At 46.4% G+C, this 20,855-nt stretch overlaps 1 protein-coding gene across 1 annotated transcript in view; it reads left to right on the top strand.

Annotated features, from left to right (window-relative positions):
- Nucleotides 1-20,855, top strand: part of nbeal2 (neurobeachin-like 2) — a 257,591-nt gene that overhangs the window by 97,938 nt on the left and 138,798 nt on the right. The window contains exons 2-5 of the mRNA XM_067978873.1: nt 4,212-4,306; nt 6,594-6,755; nt 16,412-16,493; nt 18,357-18,484. Coding sequence (XP_067834974.1) covers nt 4,212-4,306; nt 6,594-6,755; nt 16,412-16,493; nt 18,357-18,484 — 467 coding nt within the window. The remainder of the gene's footprint in view (nt 1-4,211; nt 4,307-6,593; nt 6,756-16,411; nt 16,494-18,356; nt 18,485-20,855) is intronic.

Here is a 20,855-nt window from a genome sequence, read left to right on the forward strand (position 1 = left end):
CAGTTTGTGTGACCTGTGAGTGGTGGTTGTGTGGCCTGCAAGTGTGGTACTATGTGCGGGTGAGATGCAGCATGCCGAGTGCAGCATTGCCTATGGATGGGCAGTTTTTGTTGGTGGGTGGATGACAGGGACTGTGATGCGTGGAGCAGTGGTGCAGTGGTAGGATGTGTCACTCACCTTGATCACGCGTGTCAAATCATTGAACTTCTTTCGGCACTGCACCCACATGCGTGGTGCAATGCTCCTGGCATTGACCTCCTGCGCCACAGCCTGCTAATGCCTGCGGCGCTGCAGCCTGGAGGGTCTCTCGCCACTCTGTGGGCACATATTGGCCCTCCTTTCGTCCACCTCTTCCACCAGGGCCTCCAGTGCATCATCGGAGAAGCGTGGAGCCCTCTCTTGTATCCTCGTGGCCATCTTTCCCTTCTCCTAGTTAGCTGTGTACCTGCCATTTGAAATGTGCACCTGCACCTTTAAGAGGTGCAGGCTGCTGATGACATGTGTTGTGCATGCCCCATTTCCAACTTCCTCATTCTCCGTGCAGCCTCTCAGCAGCGCGGGTAGCGGGGTACTAGTGCATCACCCTACCCCCGCCTGAAAACGGCCCTTATCGAAATTTTCCCCCAAAGGGTCTCATGAGAGTGAGGAAATTAAAGTAATTAAGATTAGTAAAGAAAAAGTACTGGAGAAATTAATGGGACTAAAAGCAGACAAATCCCCTGGACTTGATGGCTGACATCCTAGGGTTCTAAAAGAGGTGGCTGCAGAGATAGTGGGTGCATTGGTTGTAATGTTCCAAAATTGCCTAGATTCTAGAATGGCCCCAGTGGATTGGAAGGTAGCAAATGAAGAAAGGAGGGAGAGAGAAAACAGAGAGCTACAGACCAGTTAGCCTGACATCAGTTGTTGGGAAAATGCTGGAATCCATTATTAAGGAAGTGGTATCAGGGCACATAGAAAATCATAATATGATTAGGCAGAGTCAACATGGTTTTATGACCGGGAAATCATGTTTTACAAATCCACTGGAGTTTTTTGAGGATGTAACTAGCAGGGTAGATAAAGGAGAACCAGTGGATGTTGTATATTTGGATTCTCAAAAGGCATTCGATAAAGTGCCACACAAAAGGTTGTTGTACAAGATAAGGGCTAATGGGGTTGGGCGTAATATATTAGCATGGATAGAGGATTGGTTAGCGGACAGAAAACAGAGAGTAGGAATAAACAGGTCATTCTCAGGTTGGCAGGCTGTAACTAGTGGGGTGCTGCAAGGAACGGTGTTGGGGCCTCAGCTATTTACAATCTATATTAATGACTTAGATGAAGGGGCCGAGTGTAATGTATCCAAGTTTGCTGACGATACAAAGCTAGGTGGAAAAGTAAGCTGTGAGGAGGACACAGCCTCTGCAAAGGGATATGGACAGGTCAAGTGAGTGGGCAAGAAGGTGGCAGATGGAATATAATGTGAGGTTATTCATTTTGGTAGGAAGAATAGAAAAACAGAATATTTCTTAAATGGTGAGAAACTGTTGAATGTTGGTATTCAGAGGGATTTGGGTGTCCTTGTACAAGAAACACAGAAAGATAACATGCAGCTACAGCAAGCAATTAGGAAGGCATATGGTATGTTGCCCTTTATTGCAAGGGAGTTGGAGTACAAAAGTAAGGAAGTCATGCTACAGTTGTACAGAGCTTTGGTGAGGCCGCGCTTGGGGTACTATGTACAGTTTTGGTTTCCTTACTTAAGGAAGGATATACTTGCCTTAGAGGTGGTGCAACAAAGTTTCACTAGATTGATTCCTGGGATGAGAGGGTTGTTCTATGAGTCGAATGGGCCTATACTCTCTGGAATTTAGAAGAATGGGAGGTGTTCTCATTGAAACGTATGAGATTCTGTGAGGGCTCGACAGGGTTTATGTTAAGAGGCTATTTCTCCTGGCTGGCAAGTCTAGAACTAGGGGGCATAGTCTCAGCATAAGGGGTCGGCCATTTAGTACTGAGATGAGGAGAAGTTTCTTCACTCAGATGGTTGTGAATCTTTGAAATTCTCTACCCCAAAGGGCTTTGGATGCTCAGTCGTTGAGTATATTCAAGGCTGAGATCGATAGATTTTTGGACTCTAAGGGAATCAAGGGATATGGGGATCAGGCGGGAAAGTGGAGTTGAGGTCTAAGATCAGCCATGATCTTATTGAATGGCGGAGCAGGCTCGAGGGGCCATATGGCCTACTCCTGCTCCTATTTCTTATGTTGTTTTTAAACCAGACTCATTGCAGCCTCGGCATCCTGTTCGAGGCCAATCTGAGCTTCTGACCCCATTTCTCTCCATCACAAAGGCTGCCGACTTCCACTTCCATAACAAAAGCAGGAATCAGTGGAAATATTTTACAGTGGACATGTAATTGGTTGACAGAACCCAGAGAGTGGCGGTACAGGAATTGTCATCAGTCTGGGAGAATGTTACCAGTGGGGTCCCATAGGGGTCTGGTTTGGGACCTCTTTTGTTTAATACCTTCATAAATGATCTGGAACTCGGAGTCACAAGCAGAGGCTAAATTTGCAAATGATACAAATCTAGTGAAGGTGGTAGACTCCAAAGCTGAACAGGATAAGTTACAGCAGGATTTGAATATATTTGGGAATTGGGCAGACAGGTGGCAGATGAAATTCAATTTAGAGAAATGCGAAGTGCTTCTCATGGGGACAAAAAAATCCAGGAAAGGACTATTATTTAAATGGAAAAAAAATAATGTGCATGAAAAAGGAAAGAGATTGGGGGTCCTGATTGACAATAAATTGAAGCTGTTGAAGGGATGGAGGGATTGGATTATGAGGAGCGATAATGTAGACTGGGTATGTTTTCACTGGAAAAGAGAAGGTTGAGAGGTGATATGATTGCTGTTTTTAAAATTCTAAAGAGACTAGAGAATGTAGACCAACATTCTGTTTCACTTTGTCCAGAAGAATAGAATCAGAGGACACGGCCTGCGTTTGAAGGGGGGTAAATTCAAAACTAATCTGCTTAAATAATATTTCATTGAGCGAGTGGTCACTCTATGGAATAGGGTCCCTAGGGAAGCAGTCAGTATTGATTCAATTTAATGCAAATTAGATATATTTCTTTCAGAAAATAATATCTTGGAATACAGTAAATGAGTAATTTGGAACATTTAAATGACATATGGTAAGTGTAGCGAGCTTGGGAGGAACAGGTGACTTTGGACCTATGGTTCCCAAAGCTCTCCACCACTGGGGTTTTCCTATCCTCATATCTGGGTCTGTTGTAGACTAATTGATAGAGATTGATTGCTATGATTAGTCAACTACTGCATTATTGTATCATGCGACTACCAGGATGGTATAAGGTGAATTAGATGGTCTTTTTTCATCTAGCAATTCCTGTGTTCTTGAAGTTAGAACCAGTCAGAATCCATAAGAGTAATCTCTTGACAAGATTCGAGGAAACACCCAGAGCATTTAGAAGGATTTTAATGAATACTTACAGCATGATGACAAGACCCCACCCATCTTACAAGCTAAAACCAAAGTATGTAGCGATCTGTCTCCGCAGGAACATGCCACACGGGTCAGCAAGGACAAGTCAGTTGGGGTAGGCAGGTGTGAAATGTGAATGAACTGAACCCCACCCAAGATCATAGCCAAGCTAAACCGATTTATCAACTAGTGTGAGGTGGCAATAAACAAAGCAAATTGAATGCTGGGTTATATTACCAGATCAGTTGAGTTCAAGTCCTTCTGAGGTCTGGTTCACTGGCTGGGGCCCTGGTCAGGCTGCACTTGGAGTCCTCCGTACAGTTCTGATTAGCAAAGCATAATGGGAGTTCCATTCAGCCACCAGACACAATGCAGAGGAGAGCAACAAGGCTAACCCATGGTATTGCAAGGGGTACGATAGTGCAATGGTTGTGATACTGGATTAGTAATCCAGAGGCCTGCACAAAGAATCCAGAGAACGTGAGTTCATAATCCCACCATGGCAGTTTGAGAATTTGAATTCAGTTTTTAAAAATCTGGAAATAAAAAGCTGGCACCAGTAAAAGTGACCATGAAGCTGTCGGATTGTCGTAAAAGCCCAATGTCCTTTAGGGAAGGGAATTTGTCGTCCTTACCTGGCCAGGGAGCAAACCCGAGCAAGAATTGAAGTCTTGAGGAGATGATGCAATTAACTTAATTTTTGTGCTTTCTTTACAGAAGGATCCTCACTATCTGCAGCAATGGCTCGAAGCTTTTGTCACCTCCTTCAAACGAATTATTGACGTCAGCTCCCTTGAGCCACTGCAGCGAAGGTGAGTTCAACATGTGAGATGTCCTTGGCCCATCTAATCTACTGTTCAAAAACCTTCCATACCTCTTTTTTTCAGGATTATTGATTGCCCATCTCTCAGTGCCCTGAAATGATAATGGTGGGCCAAGGCCACTTCAGTGAACATTAAGAGGCGACCATCTTGTGTGGACTAGAGTTCATAAGTGGGCCTGACTGACTATCCAACTTTTATGGTCATTTTTCCTGGTGCCAAGCAACAAATTGCCAGCTTTCCTAAACTGAATTTCACAGCTTGTTCCGGTGGGATTTGTATTGACGAGCTCCACGTTGCTAATTTGAAAGGGGCTGGAATACAAAGTGAGGAAATGATACCTCAGTTGTATAGAACATAAGAACATAAGAAATAGGAGCAGGAGTAGGCCGTCCGGCCCCTCGAGCCCGCTCCACCATTCAACAAGCTCATGGCTGATCTTCTACCTCAACGCCATTTTCTTGCACCGTCCCCATATCCCTTGATGCCTTTAATATCTAGAAATCTATCGATCTCTGTTTTGAATGTACTCAATGACTGAGCCTCCACGGCCCTCTGGGGTAGAGAATTCCAAAGATTCACCACCCTCTGAGTGAAGAAATTTCCGCTCATCTCAGTCCTAAATGGCCTACCCCTTATTCTGATCCTGTGACCCCTGGTTCTAGACTCCCCAGCCAGGGGAAACATCCTCCTTGCATCTACCCTGTTGAATCCTGTAAGAATTTTTTATGTTTCAATGAGATCACCTCTCATTCTTCTAAACTCTAGAGAATACAGGCCTAATCTACTCAATCTTTCCTCATACGACAATCCTGCCATCCCAGGAATCAGCCTGGTGAACCTTCGTTGCATTCCCTCTATGGCAAGTATATCTTTTCTTAGGTAAGGAGACCAAAATTGTACACCGGTGCGGTCTCACCAAGGCCCTATATAATTGCAGTAAGACATTTTTACTGCTGTACTCAAATCCTCTTATAATAAAGGCCGACATACCATTTGCCTTCCTAATTGCTTGCTGCACCTGCACGTTAGCTTTCAGTGACTCGTACAAGGGCACCCAGGTCCCTTTGAACATCAACATTTCCCAATCTCTCACCAGAGCCTTGGTTGGACCCCACCTGGAGTACTGCATTCAGTCTTGGGCACCTCACCTCAGGAAAAATAAATTGGTCTTGGAGGGGGTACAGCGCAGATTCATTAGAATTATACCAGGGCTTAAAGGGTTAAATTATGAGGACAGGTTGCATAAACGTGGCTTCTGTTCCTTGAGTTTGGAAGGTTGATGGGTAATCGAGGTGTTTAAAATGATAAACGGATTCGATAGGGTAGATACCAAGAAATGATTTCCTCTAGTGGCAGAATCCAGAACAAAACGGCATAAGCTTAAAAATAGAGCCAAGCCATTCAGGAGTGAAATGAAGAAACACTTTTTCCACACTAAGGGGGATCAGGAGGAGGAGGGAGGGAGGTGGGGGAGGATCAGAAGGAGGATCAGGATCTAATTTTCTCCAGCCTGTTGATAAAGCCACTCAAACCAAGAGGTGAGTAAGAGCGATCTGATGAGGGTTCCCCGGTCATCTCAGAACGGTGGCCACGAGTCCACTTCTGGTCCCTCCGTGTCACAGTGCAATGGCGGACCAGTATGCCAGGCCTGCCACTCCTGTAAATTGCAATCCTGAGTCTTGGTTCACCTCCCACTTGTTACCTGGGTAAGTAACTCCTTGCACCCACTGTTGCTCCTCCTCTCATGCCAGGTGAAGCTGTCAGAGGGTATTAAAGTCAAGGGAATTGGCTTACAATACATTTTACGACCAAAGTCTTTGAAATTTGATTATGATTTTTATGGTGAGTTTGCAGATTTTTCCCCCCCTCTATGCCATTCCTCATTTAGTTGCAATAAAGGCAAGTTAGAACTGCACCTGAGGTGACTTGAGGGGGCCTCAGGTCACTTGGCAGGGCCTGTGGACATCCAATTGCATATTTTGTGAAAATGCTTGACCTGTATTTGCCTTCTCCTCAAAGCGGTGTGGTTGAGATAGGGAGTGCAGCCATTAGGGTGCTGTTGTGTTGTAAAAAAAAATTGAAGTTGAGAAACCATAGGACTTTCGTTGCTCATTATATTCTCTAAATAATTTTTAAATAATACAGTAAATCTTTTAAATTTTGATTCACGGAAGGGAGGGGGCAGGTGCTTTTGATTCTCGGTGGGCCAAGGCCTGATCTGATTAATGTTTTGTTGCTATGGTTTCAATCCTCTGTGTTTTCTTGTTCCTCACAGGCCTGAAGAGATGGCTGCAGAGATTCCACTGTTGCCAGGCAATGTACTGCAAGTCCTGAGCCAGCAACTGAGTCAATGTGTACAGAGATTATCCACTGAGGAGGCCGAGGCAGGCCTGGAACAAGCACTCCTCCTGATAAAGTTTCTCATTATAATCTGCAGGTGCATACTATTCTCATGATTCCTTTTTTATTATTAAATTTTCAGATTTTATGTTTGATTTGTTTCTTAGCCAAAGGATTGGGAGTTGGGGAAAATTTTGGCAGGCAACCAACGGTGAAGATGAAAATCTGCCCCAAAATCTTCTCTACAGGAAAAGTTGAAGGGAAAGTCATGCCCAGTGTTTGCTGTAACTGCCCTAAGAGCAGAGCTTGTGGAAGTCGAGGAACAAGCTTTGCTGTCTGCCGTCTTGTCCTTGGTCCATTGCAAAACCTGTAGAGACCAGAACACGATGGAGGGAGTTCACCCTAAAATTAAATAATATCTTGGCATTTAAACATTCTTGAGGGAGCGGGGGCAGCGGTTGTGAGGGGTGGGGGCGGCGGGTGGGGAGCGTTGGTAGATGTCATGGAAAATAAGAAAGAACTTGCACCTTTCACATCCTCAGGACATTCCTTTTCACTTTGAAACCAATGAAGTACTTCTGAAGTGTAGTCACTGTTGCCTTGTAGACAAACATAGCAGCGAATTTGTGCAGAGATAGATCCCACAAATAACAATAAGATAAATGATTAGTTAATCTGTGTTTTGATAGTGTTAGTTGAGGACTAAATGTTGGCTGGGACAATGATATTGAGTTCCTGATCTTAGAAGTCACAAGATGGCTGGTGCCGAAAATAGAACAGCACCTTAGTTTGGTAGGCTTTCTGAAGTTGAGCCTAAGTTTATGGTATTGGGGCAGTGTAGAGGGAGCTGTACCATGCACCTGGCCAATGCTAAACATGATCAGCATTAGTTTTCTTTTTCCACTTTTCTCCTAATTTCTTCACTCTGTTTCTGAAGGTGTTGACGTACGGATTCATGGTCATTGGCAGTCCTCCAGTACCTTGCCCAAGTGACCATTTCTCCAATGTGAGACCTGAGAGTGTTGGGAGGCACTAGGGCGAAGGTCAATCTTTTCCTCACCCAACATTCACACGTGGGCACTTTTATTGAGAGTTACTGGATAGCAAACAGGACCAGGAGCTTCATTACAGGGCGCTGAAGTTAATTACGGTGTTACTACCTTTTTAAATTTGTTCTCAACATGTGGGTGTCGCTGGCAAGGCTGGCATTTATTGCCCATTCCTTGTCGTCCTGAGAAGGTGGTGGTGGGCCTTCTCCTTGAATCGCTGTAGTCCATGTGGTGATGGTAGTCCCATAGTGGTGTTAGGTAGGGAATTCCAGTGACTATGTAGGAACAACGATATATGTTCAAGACAGGATGGTAATTTGGAAGGGAACTTGGAAGTGATGATGTTTCTTCGATCTTGCTGCTGTTGTCCTTCTAGCTGGTAGAGGTCATGGGGAGGGAGGTGCTGTTGAAGTTACCTTGCTGCACTGCATCCACCACAGTGCACCGTTGGTGGAGGGGTTGGAAATTGAGTTTAGTGGCAGCAGCGTTAATCGAGCGAACTGCTCTGTCTTGGATGGTGTTGAGCTTGAGTGTTGTTGCGGCTGCGCTCCTGATTTAAGCCTTGTAGATAGTGGAGAGGCTCTGAGCAGTCAGGAGTTGAGCCATTCGTCACAGGTACCCAGCTTCTGCTCTGCTCTTGTAGCCATGGTGTTAATTTGGCTGGTCCAGTTCAGCTTCTGGTCAATGGTGACCAGAACCAAAATGTTGATAGTGAACTACTTGGCAATGGTGGTGCCATTAAACGTCAATAGGAGGTGTCTGTGCTTTGTCTTGTGGGAGATGATCATTACCTGACACTTATGTGGCATGAATGTTAGCTGCTGCTTGTCATCACTTGCCTGGATGTTGTCCAGGTCCTACTGTAGGCTGGCATGGGCTGCTTCATTATCAGAGGAATGTTCAATGGAGCTGAACGTGGAAGTCAATGGAAAGTAAAATCAGGTGGGGTGTAAAACAGGCGGCCAATCGATCCTGTCAGTGTGCTGCCAGGCGGATTAGGTTAAAATTGCTTCCATTAAGAAGGACAACAACCAATTATGGTGGGTGACTAAAGTCATTGTCAAAAAGGTTTTGCGGAGGCTCTTGAAGGAGGGGAGAGAGGCAGCGTGGCATTTAGGGGGAAGAGTCCGAGTGTGGGGCCCAAGCAGCTGAAGGCTCTGCACCCGCCCTGCTCCCGGCAAGCCCACCACCCAATGGCAGAGTTGGGAGAGGAGGAGGGGTTGCACTGGAGGCCAGAGTCAGAAAAGCAAGCTGGGAAATAGAGCTGGAGAAGGTTGCAGACAGCTGAGGGATTTGAAAATAAGGATAATAATTTTGAATTCAGTGTGCTGGCGGATGCAGGTGAAGACACTAACTGAAGCACTAGGGGAGTGGGACTCTGTGTGGAATAGAATGCATGGGGTAGATGAGACTGGCATGACAAAGACACAGATCAGGATTTTCATGGGAGTGAGGTGAGTTTAAGGCGGGGGCAGGCGATGCTACTGTGGTAAAAGTAAGTGGGGGGGAGGTCAAGGTGGGGATCATCAGTGCGGGCAATCATGATTGTTTTTGTTGAAACGTAGCCCATCATAGCTGAATAGCAAAAAAAAATAGCGAGATAAGAGGGCAGGCTCGTTGAAATGTCACCGCAGTTGCTGTGTGAAGGTGCAAGGAGGCATTCTGAAAGATGCATTGTGTGGTTAAAAACAGGAAGTTTCACATATCTTCAGCCAGCTTCCAGGCAACAGACCGTGAATTGGGGCCTGCATTTTTAAAGCAATTTTTTTTTCCTTCTCCAGTGTTCTCTCTTCTCTCTCCTGAAGGCTCTTGCTGGAGCACAGTGCCTCAGGCCTGCAGCAGCCCCTCTGCAACCTCACCCCAATGGTCATTCCTCATTCTGTGAGTCGAGACTTAGAAATACATAGAACTCACAACACGGAAACAGGCCATTCGGCCCAACCAATCTGTGCCGGTGTTTATCCTCCAGCCGAGCAAACAGTCCAAATTACATTTACCGCCCCCACCCCACCTCTGTTCCCATATCTTCATCCATCCACCTATCCAATCTAATCTTGAATGTTGACATAGTTTTGCATCAACCACTATCTTTTTCTTTCTTCCTTTCTTTCTGTCGCTCCTTTTTTTCTCTCTCTCTCTCTTTCTCTTTTTCTCCATTCTCTTTTTCTCTTTCCCTCATTTTTTATTCTTTTCAGCCTGCACTATAGAGCTTGACCTTCCATTGACCTTTGTCAGTTTTAAAATGAAGAATTCTTGAAACATCAGCCAGGATTCCCACTGCTGACAACAATCCATGTCTCCCACCCCCCACTCCCACCACAATGTGCAGAAATTGTATGTCAGCATTGGGCTTATCTGTGATTTAAAAAATTTGTTCTTGGAATGTGAGTGACCTTCGCAAGGCCGGCATTTATTGCCCATTCCTAGTTGCCCTGAAAAGGTGATGGTGAACTTTCTCCTTGATAGCGATCGTCTGGCTTAATGTTTTGCTAAGCCACTTCAGTGGCCATTAAGAGTCAACCACATTGGGACTGGATTCCTGTGCAGGCCCAGACCAGGTAAGGGTGCCAAGTTCCCTTTCCTAAAAAATGTTAGTGACTCAGTTGGGTTTTTACAATAATCCAGCAGCCTTTTAGTGCTAGCCCAGAAATTATTAGACTTATTGAATTCAATTTCACAACCTGCCTTGGTGGGTTTTCAACTCACGACCTCTGTCCTGCCAGTCCATTACCATACCAGAATGTACGGGATCCCCTTCATGGTCAAACAGCGTGCCGAAACTCAATTTCCAAGGCTTCAAGGCGTGAGCGACGGGTGATATTCTGGAAAACTGCTGGCAGCTATGGGAACGTACCCCAGTGAGGGATCCTCACCTTCACCAGAAGAAGAGAGAGTTAGTGAGGTCTGGTTGCGCTCATTAAGATGAAACTTGATGAAATCGTTCTTATTTTTTATTCTTTGATGTATTAGCATTCTCAATTTATTGGATTTAATTTCTGCTGCGTTTTACTTTTTTTAGATTCGGTTGTATAGCATTAGTGAAAAATTTGTCTTTCATTGGCTGAACAAATAGTTCTTGGGATATAATATTGTGAATAATTTTACACCCTCTCCCAGTCAGTGTGTGACGAAGGTGTTCCCACAGTGATGTTAGGTCGGGCGTTCCAGGATTTTGACTCAGCGACGATGAAGGAAAGGCGATATATGTCCAAGTCAGGATAGTGTGTGAATTGGAGGGCAACCTGAAGGTGGTGGGTGTTCCCATGCGCCTGCTCCCTTTGTCCTTCTTGATGGTGGAGGTCGTGGGTTTGGGGGGTGCTGTTGAAGAAACCTTAAGAGAGTTGCAGCAGTGCATCCTGTCGATAGTACACATTGCAGCCACGGTGTGCCAGTGGTGGAGGGAGTGAATGTTTAAGGTGGTGGATGGGCTGACTATCAAGCAAACTGCTTTGTCCTGAATGGTGTCGAGCTTCTTGAGTGTTGTTGCAGCTGCACCCATCCAGGCAAAAGAGTATTCCATCACACTCCTGGCTTGTGCCTTATAGGTGATGGAGAGGCTATGGGGAATCAGGAGATGAGCCACTCACCGCAGAATACCCGGCCTTTGACTTGCTCTAGTAGCCATGGCATTTATGTGGCATGTGGCTGGTCCAGTTGAGTTTCTGGTCAATGGCAACCCCCAGGATGATGTTGGTGGGAGATTCAGAGATGGTAATGCCAGTCAATGTCAAGGGGAGCTGGTTAGGTTCACTCTTGTTGGAGATGGTTATTGCCTGGCACTTGTCTCAGGTGAAGAAGATGGGGTCTCATTAAATGGCAGCACCATGACGAAAATGGCTCATGTCTATTTTGAGAATTGGGCAATCTGACGTCAGTTACATCCTGCGCTCACACAATAAATGCGAACACACAGTCTTTGCTGCTCTTGAAGGTACAAGATGTTTCCACGCTCCCCACAAAAACCACACGGACGTTAACTCATCATTCTCAGAGTCAAGGTGCTGACTTGGTTTTTAATTGTACAGGGATGAGGTTGAGCAACAGCAAAAGGAAGCTGCCTCTCATGGCCTGGCCAATTATCCATGTCATCGCAACCCCCTCCCTGGCCTGTGGGAACAAAAATACAATGCTTGTTGTCAGATTATTGCCTGAAACCTGGTTGGGGGAGAGGCACAGAAATGGGACCTTTGCTGATGACGAAAGTTCATTGAAACCCTTCATAACAAAATGACAAAAGTAGGGCCCTGTTCTTTTTCAACTGAAAAATCCTGCCATTATTTCTCCTCATGACCCTGGTTTGGGAGGGGTGGTGAAATGATGCTTCTGGCTTCCTAACACATGGGCGCACGCATGCACACATGCAGACGGGTGCACATGCACACATGTGGGAACACACCTAATGGCCCCAATCTTAACTCAGGGCATCCTGCTCCCCCTGACCCCACAAGGAAAGTTTAAAAAATATATTAAATTTATCTTTTTGGGTCTTTTCTGTGTTAATCCACTTCCTCGCTGGTTTGGCCTGGCGGGACACTCACTGCCACTTCCTGCTCGAGCTGCTGGGTAAAAATTGCAGTTGTCATCGGATTCCGACATGCATGTGTTAAAAAGGACCCCTTCGGCTTTGAGCAGGTGTCCTTACCGCCTGGTCAGTGGAGCAGGTTAAAATCTCAACCGGTCAGCTTCCAGTGACCCCAGGTCGGACAAGTAACCCGGGCGATTTTAACTGCCCACCCCCACCAATTGGTGCCAGGCAATAAATAAGAACTTAAGAAATAGGAGCAGGAGCAGGCCACATGGCCCCTCGAGCCTGCTCCGCCATTCAATCAGATCATGGCTGGTCTTTGACCTCAACTCCACTTTCCTGCCCGATCCCCATATCCCTTGATTCCCCAGGGACCCGAAATCTGTTCATCTCAGCCTTGATTATATTCAACGACTCAGCATCCGCATGCCTCGTGGGTAGAGAATTCCAAAGATGCACAACCCTCTGAGTGAAGTAATTCCTCCTCATCTCAGTCTTAAGTGGCCGACTCCTTATCCTGAGATTATGACCCCTAGTTCTAGACTCTCCGGCCATGGGAAATAACCTCTCAGCATCTACCCTGTCAAGCCCCCTTATAATCCTATATGTTTCAATTAGATCACCTCTCATTCTTCTAAACTCCAGAGAGTATAGGCTCATTCTCTCTTCATAGGACAACCCTCTCATCCCAGGAATCAATCTAGTGAACCTTTGTTGCACCGTCTCTAAGGCAAGTATATCCTTCCTTGGATAAGGAGACCAAAACTGTACACAGTACACCAGGTGAGGTCTCACCAAAGCCCTGTACAATTGTAATAAGACTTCCTTACTTTTGTACTCCATCCCCCTTGCAATAAAGGCCAACATTCCATTTGCTTTCCTAATTGCTTGCTGCACCTGCATGCTAACTTTTTGTGTTTCTTGTACAAGGACACCCAAGTGTCTCTGAACACCAACATTTAATAGTTTCTCATCATTTAAAAAATATTCTGTTTTTCTATTCTTCTTACTGAAGTGAATAATCTCAACAATTCCCCACATTATACTCCATCTGCCACCTTCTTGCCCACTCACTTAACCTGTCTATATTCCTTTGCAGATTCTGTCTCCTCCTCACAGCTTACTTTCCCAACTAGCTTTGTATTGTCAGTAAACTTGGATACATTACACTCGGTCCCTTCATCTAAGTCATTAATATAGATTGTAAATAGCTGAGGCCCAATCACCGATCCTTGCAGCACCCCACTGGTTACAGCCTGCCAACCTGAGAATGACCCGTTTATCCCTACACTCTGTTTTCTGTCCATTAACAAATTCTCTTTCCATGCTGATAGATTACCGCCAACCCCATGAGCCCTTATCTTGTGTAACAACCTTTCATGTGGCACCTTATCGAATGCCTTTTGAAAATCCAAATATACAACATCCACAGGTTCCCCTTTATCTACCCTGCTAGTTACATCCTCAAAAAAACTCTAATAGGTTTGTCGAACACGATTTCCCTTAGGGTTGAAATCCCCTCCGATATGTATCAGTGTCGGCGTGTCCTTCTTTGAACTATTAGTGCTGGAATCTGTTGGGTTTAATAATTGATGTAACTTTTTTAAAATTGCTTTGATGAAATGTTCTTATTTAAAAGTTTTTTTTCCTTTTGAAGATGGTAGAGGATCAGTATTGGTGAATCTATATAAAGCCATAGTAAGACCTCAGTTACTGTGTGCAGTACTCTCCTCCACTTACTCTATCAAAACCCATCATAATTTTGAACACTATATTTTACAAAAGAAAGAACTCTTATAAGTAGAAAGCAGGTTGTAGAGAACTAAAGCTTTTATAATTATTGATTAGAGTGTCGCGTTTATTCAAATAGCTCAGAAGGAAACACGAGTGATAGACCTGATAATGGAGAGTGGATATTTATGTAAGTTATTTAGATTGGAGGTGATGCATTTACTTTCTTTTTTGATATTTAACAGCGAAGCTTCCTTAGTTTTATGCTCCTGGTCATGATCCCCTTGAAGTGGGAAACGATGGAGCTGCAGAGAATGGACCATTTTTCATTGACCCAGTTAAAATCCACGACCTCTGTCATTTCATATCCTTTTATTTTCCCCGAGTTGATCCATATCTGTTCAGTTACCGAATGGAGTTGTGTGCGGCATGGGATTCTTCCAACACTTGTTGAAGCTTTTCCTTCCCTCCCAACCTTACCCTTGCCTTGATCCCCTACAGAGGGACTGTGGAAATCGAAGGATTGGGAACCTCTGCTTCCACTCACCCCCCCCCCCCCTGCTTCCACTCACCCCCCCCTCTGCTTCCACTCACCCCCCCCCCCCTGCTTCCACTCACCCCCCCCCTCTGCTTCCACTCACCCCCCCCCTCTGCTTCCACTCACCCCCCCCCTCTGCTTCCACTCACCCCCCCCCTCTGCTTCCACTCACCCCCCCCCTCTGCTTCCACTCACCCCCCACCTCTGCTTCCACTCACCCCCCCCCCCTGCTTCCACTCACCCCCCCCCCCTCTGCTTCCACTCACCCCCCCCCTCTGCTTCCACTCACCCCCCACCTCTGCTTCCACTCACCCCCCCCCCCCTGCTTCCACTCACCACCCTCCCCCGCTTCCACTCACCCCCCCCGATTCCACTCACCCCCCCCCGCTTCCACTCACCCCCCCCCCCGCTTCCACTCACCCCCCCCCGCTTCCACTCACCCCCCCCCCTCTGCTTCCACTCACCCCCTCCTCTGCTTCCGCTCACCCCCCCTCCGCCGCCTCCGCTCATCCGCCGCCTCCGCTCAACCCCCCCCCGCCGCCTCCGCTCACCCCCCCCTCCGCCGCTTCCGCCCAACCCCCCTCCGCCGCCTCCGCTCACCCCCCCCGCCGCCTCCGCTCACCCCCCCTCCACTCACCCCCCACCTCCGCCGCCTCCGCTCACACCCCCCCCTCCGCCGCCCCCACTCACCCCCCACCGCTCACCCCCCCCCCTCTCACCCCCCCTCCGCCGCCTCCGCTCACCTCCGCCGCCTCCGCTCACCCCCCCCCTCCGCCGCCTCCGCTCACCACCCCCCCCTCCGCCGCCTCCGCTCACCACCCCCCCCTCCGCCGCCTCCGCTCACCACCCCCCCCTCCGCCGCCTCCGCTCACCACCCCCCCCTCCGCCGCCTCCGCTCACCCCTCCCCCTCCGCCGCCTCCGCTCACCCCCCCCCCCTCCGCCACCTCCGCTCACCCCCCCCTCCGCCGCCTCCGCTCACCGCCCCCCCCCTCCGCCGCCTCCACTCACCCCCCCCCCCCCCCCCCCGCCGCCTCCGCTCACCCCCCCCCCCCACTTCCGCTGCCTCTGTTTCCTCTTCCTTCTCTTCCAGCATTTTCAGGTCTTTCTTTTCCTCAGAGCATGGGTTAGATACACTGGTTCAAGGTTCAGTTTGCCCGAACCATGCTGTGCCCACAAAACTGGCCACACCCACAGGTCAAAATTGCTAGATTCCGCCAACTGTGCTGATTCGGCAAGACTCTTCAAATTGCGTTCATTTTCTTAGGCGCACAGGCACTACTAGGCACGTCTTTTCATAACAAAAAATATTTAATTTACTAAGAAACTGACTAGTGTACACCAATGAAACTATTAAATGGCTCAGTATAGTTTTTTAAAGTCATTGTCAATTTTAACTCAGGTTGCTCACAGGTGGAGATCTGGGCACCCTTTTTAAAAATGCTTATTTTTGTTGATAAACTCATTTTCAGCTGTATTAATAAAACTGCAGCAGGTTACCACTCTTAAATACTTCAAAGGAAAGGAAAAAAAACAGAAATAATTATGTTCTATTACGCTGCCTGATTGCGCTGGTTCATGGAAGATTTTACGTTTGTGATTATGCAAATGAATTTTAACGGAAGCTTGAAGCCTAACTTAACCAGTGCAGTTTCAAGCGCATTTTGGGCACAATTTCCCGATTGTGCCCAAAGTGTAAACTCTACCTCAGAGTACTTCCGAAAGGTTGTCCAACAATCTGTCCTTGCTCCAACATTAGAGCCCAGCCTGTAACTCACTCCCAAGTATCTATTATTCCAGATATAAATCATCTGAAGCCCTCGATTAGATTCCAGCCTGTAACTCACTCATGTCTCTCTGTCAGCCTGGATCCAGGACGTATAATCACCAGAGCAATTTCTTTTTTACACAGAAATTTAGAAAATATTGAAACAAAGGTCACTCCGACCTTTGTCCCGGAGGTTGTTAACCTGCTGGCTGTGTGCACTGCTGAGGTGAGTCCCCTTTTGTTCTCTGTGACTTAAGATGGGCAGCACTTAAATCTTTCTCCCGATGTGTTTTGCTTGCTCTTTTGAGAACTTTCAATGAAATTTCTCCCAGAACCTGAAAGGTAATCGAACAATAACTTCAAGATGTCAATCCTCTTGGAATTGTTTTCTTTTTTATACCTCCCCTCCTGTCCTGAAGATGCTGACTTTTGCTGGTGTATCGTTCCTTGGACTGAGCAACAAGTCCATGTAGGCCCGAGCATTTTAATCCCTGCAATCATTTCCATCCTTTTCTGCCACGAATACACCTCGTTGGGGAATTTTCCCCTGTGATCCCGGTCACGGGGAAAACAACGAATGAATGGGGCAGTGCGGCCTACTACTGCCTCACTACCCCGATCGGGATTTCTCTCCTTCCCCCCCCCCCGCCATGACTGCCACTGTGAGGGTACAGAGCCCAGGCCCTCGGTGGATTTCCCTCCTTTTTGCCTGTTTTACCATCACATCCTGGGGCTGTTATGGGGAAGATGGCCCTGAAGTGCCCCCCAATGAAGGCAGAAGGCATCCTCCCCCTTCAGTTGGCCCCAGACACGTCCCCAAAGCAATGCCGGCAGCATCCTCCTTAACACTGCTGGGCTCCCTCTTGATAACAGGAATCCTGCTGGGAGCCCACCACGATACTCCATGAATCTGGACCCAGGTCAGAGCTGGACATATATGGATGGGGGTGCGATTGTCCTGCCCCTTGGAACTGTACCCTGAATGAAAGGACATTGACTTATAGCTCCATTTAAGAAGCTAGCACTGGCACACATGCAGTGGGCAGAATGGTGTCCTTCCGTGCTGTAGATTTTGTGATTCTATGATTTTGAGCAGTCTTGATCCAGATTCCAGAGGGCATGAACCCACAGCACAAAAATCAGAATGTTATAGCACAGAAAAAGGCCAATTGGCCCATCGAGTCTGTGCCAGTGTTTGTCTCCACATGAGCCACCTAGTCTAATCCCACTCTTCTGTTCGTTCCCCATAACCTTTAATGTCCTACCTAGTTTAATCCCACTCACCTGCTCACTCCCCATACCCTTCAATGTCCCACATAGTCTCATCCCACTCTCCTCACTCCCCATACCCTTCAATATCCCACCTAGCCACTCTTTTACCCTTTAATATTTATCTTTTTCAACCAAACATTTAGCTCTCTTTAATAACAATTTCTGGACACTGCGTCAGCAACAGCTTGTGGCAGAGCATTCCTCATTCTAACCATCCTCTTTGTCAAGATATTTTTCCTACTCTTCCCCAGTTCATTTTGTGATTCTCTTAAATTTGTGCCCTCTCTTTACCAACTCACTGACCAGAGGAAACAATCTATCACCATTTATCTTTTGATAACTTTTACTAACTTTGAAGAACTTCATGAGGTCAACTTTTGCCTTCATAGCTTTAGCGAAAAAAAATCTCTGATTTGGCATTGAATTGGCATTCTCACACTGGAAGTGATACAGCTGTTGTGGGAAATGGAAAGATACTATACTGGTACACTGAGCCAGTCTTCTGAAGTTGGAACTCAGATATATTATTGGGATAGAGTAAATGGAGCTTTACTCTGTATCTAACCTGTACTGTACTTGTTCTGGGAGTGTTTGATGGGGCCGTGTTGAAGGAGCTTTACTTTGTATCTAATCTGTTACTGTACCTGCCCTGGGAGTATTTGCATGTTCCATTCTGTAGTGCTGACATCCTTCACCTCACTCTGAAAAAATTAATTGTAAAGAAATTTTTAAGTGCCGGTATATTGTGTTGTAAGAATTGTCTCCTTCTGCCAACATAGTTATTTCATTTTATTTTTGTGTTCATTTCTCTTCCTAGTTAAAGAAGGAAACGCAGGAGAAGGTTTTACCAGACAGCTCAAAGGTTGAGCGGTTAACCATGTATGCACTGCACCTGTGTGAATGCCTCTTCGATCCATATCAAATCTGGAGGCGGCACTTGGGCGGGTGAGTATATGCGGCCTATGTTCAGCTCCCTATTGTTTAACAGACATTCTTCCACTTATCGTTGGGTACATGAGCTTGAGGACCAACTTTTCTCCTCTGCTCACTGATCTCCTCACCTGCAGCATTCTCAATCCCCAGCTAATTCAGAACTCTGCAGGCCAAGTCCCCTCCTGCACTATTTCCTGCACACCCATCACCCTTGTCCCTACTCAGCTCCCTGAGCCCCAGTGAATTCACTCGAAGATCCATGTCCTCCTTTAATTCACCCAACATCCTTAGAAAACCTTTTTCACCCATACTATGGAATGGGTGTCACTGGCAAGGCCAGCATTTATTGCCTATCTCTAGTTACCCTGAACTGAGTGGCCGCTTCTGAAGGCAGTTAAGAAGCAACACTTTGGAGTCATATATAGGCTAGACCGGGAAGGACCTAATAAAAGTCTTTAGGTTTACTGATACCTGCTTTTTAATTTCCAGAAGTTAACTGAATTCAAATTCTCAAACTGCCATGGTGGGATTTGAATTCACATTCTCTGGATTATTAGTCCAAGCATCTGGATTACCATTGCAGTAGCATAACCACAACACTACTCTACCCTTAACAAGCATTAATCCATTCTGGCTTATTCCCCGACTCTTCTGATCCACAATTGGAGGCCAATCTTTCAGCCGTTACATCCCTGCCCTCTGGAATTCTCTCCAAAATATTGCGTCCTGCTACCTCTGTTCCTGTCCTCAAAAGCAGCCTAAATAGAATCTGAAGTATTCTGTCCAGTTTTGATCATTCACACAAAGGAGACATTTGACCCTGGATACGATTCAAAAAAGAATTACGGGGCTGACACACGAGGAAAGACTTGAAGTTTTCAGTCTTAACAGCTGACCCCATAGAGATTAATGGGAAAGAAAGAATTTGTAATTATATAGTGCCTCACACTCTCTGGATGTACCAAAGTGCTTCACAAACAAGGAATTGGTTTTCAAGTGTAGCTTTGTAGGCAAATGTGGCAACCAATTTGCACACAAGATCCCATAAACAGCAAATAAGATGAAGGACCAGTTAATTTGTTTTATGATGTTGGTTGAGGGATAAATGTTGGCCAGGACAACAAAAGAACTCCCCTGCTCTTCTTTGAATGGTGCCATGGGATCTTTTATATCCATCTGAAAGGCCTTGGTTTCATATCTTAGCCACAAAGAACCTGCACTCAAGTGTCAGCCTTGATTGAGTGCTGAAGTGCTTGGGTGGCGCTTGAAGCCACAGTCTCCTGATTACAATAATAAAGTGTCTAAAAAAGATGGATCCATAACACTACTGTAGGACTGATGTCAGGGAATTCTTCTTCACCAAAAGGCCACTCAGTTGTATCAAACCAGAGATGGGCAATAAATGCTGACCTTGCCACTGCGCCCACGTGCCGAGAATGAATATATAAGATGAGGTGAGAGGACCTTCCTCCTTTAGCATTCTTGTAATTTTGTGAGATCTGGTGCCAATCCAAACCACCAGGAGAAGGGAGGGGGAGTTGCCTGGGTGTTCTGCTTGGTTATATCCTAGTGGTATGGCAATGGCTTAGAATTTGGTATGTGACAGAAGGGACTCTGCAGTGTAATGCTCAATCACAGAGAAATTACTTCTGAAACTGTTTCCTCACACCCGCCCCCCAGTAACATCAGGCCGTTCTGATGTTTCTACAATGTTCACTTTGGTGGGGAGGGGCGTTAGCACTTAGGCTAGGTACTGTACAAGTTAGATACAGAGTAAAGCTCCCTCTACACTGTCCCATCAAATACTCCCAGGGCAGGTATAGCATGGGTTAGATACAGAGTAAAGCTCCCTCTACACTGTCCCATCAAATACTCCCAGGGCAGGTATAGCACGGGTTAGATACAGAGTAAAGCTCCCTCTACACTGTCCCATCAAATACTCCCAGGGCAGGTATAGCACGGGTTAGATACAGAGTAAAGCTCCCTCTACACTGTCCCACCTATGCATCTTGAACCCAAACTCAGAAGAACGCACCAGCAGACAATACCAATTACCACTCCAGACACACTGACTGTGAAATTCCTGAGCCCAGGAGGATGGAACCATGGTGTGGGTCGGATGCGGGGGATGGGGGGTAATTTGACGTGGGACTCAGTTCCACCATATCTCGTCCTGTTTTACTCATGACCAAATATTTAGATGAGAGAGAAGGGTGCTTGTTGTGCCTGAACTTGGCTTGTCTTCCCTTACATTTAGAAGTTTGAGAGGTGATCTAATCGAGGTGTTTGAAATGATAAAGGGATTCGATAGGGTAGATACAGAGAAACTATTGCCTCTGGTGGGGGAATCCAGAACAAGGGGGCATAATCTTAAAAGTAGAGC

Source organism: Heptranchias perlo, chromosome 3, assembly GCF_035084215.1.
Source record: "Heptranchias perlo isolate sHepPer1 chromosome 3, sHepPer1.hap1, whole genome shotgun sequence".
Lineage (NCBI taxonomy): Eukaryota > Metazoa > Chordata > Chondrichthyes > Hexanchiformes > Hexanchidae > Heptranchias > Heptranchias perlo.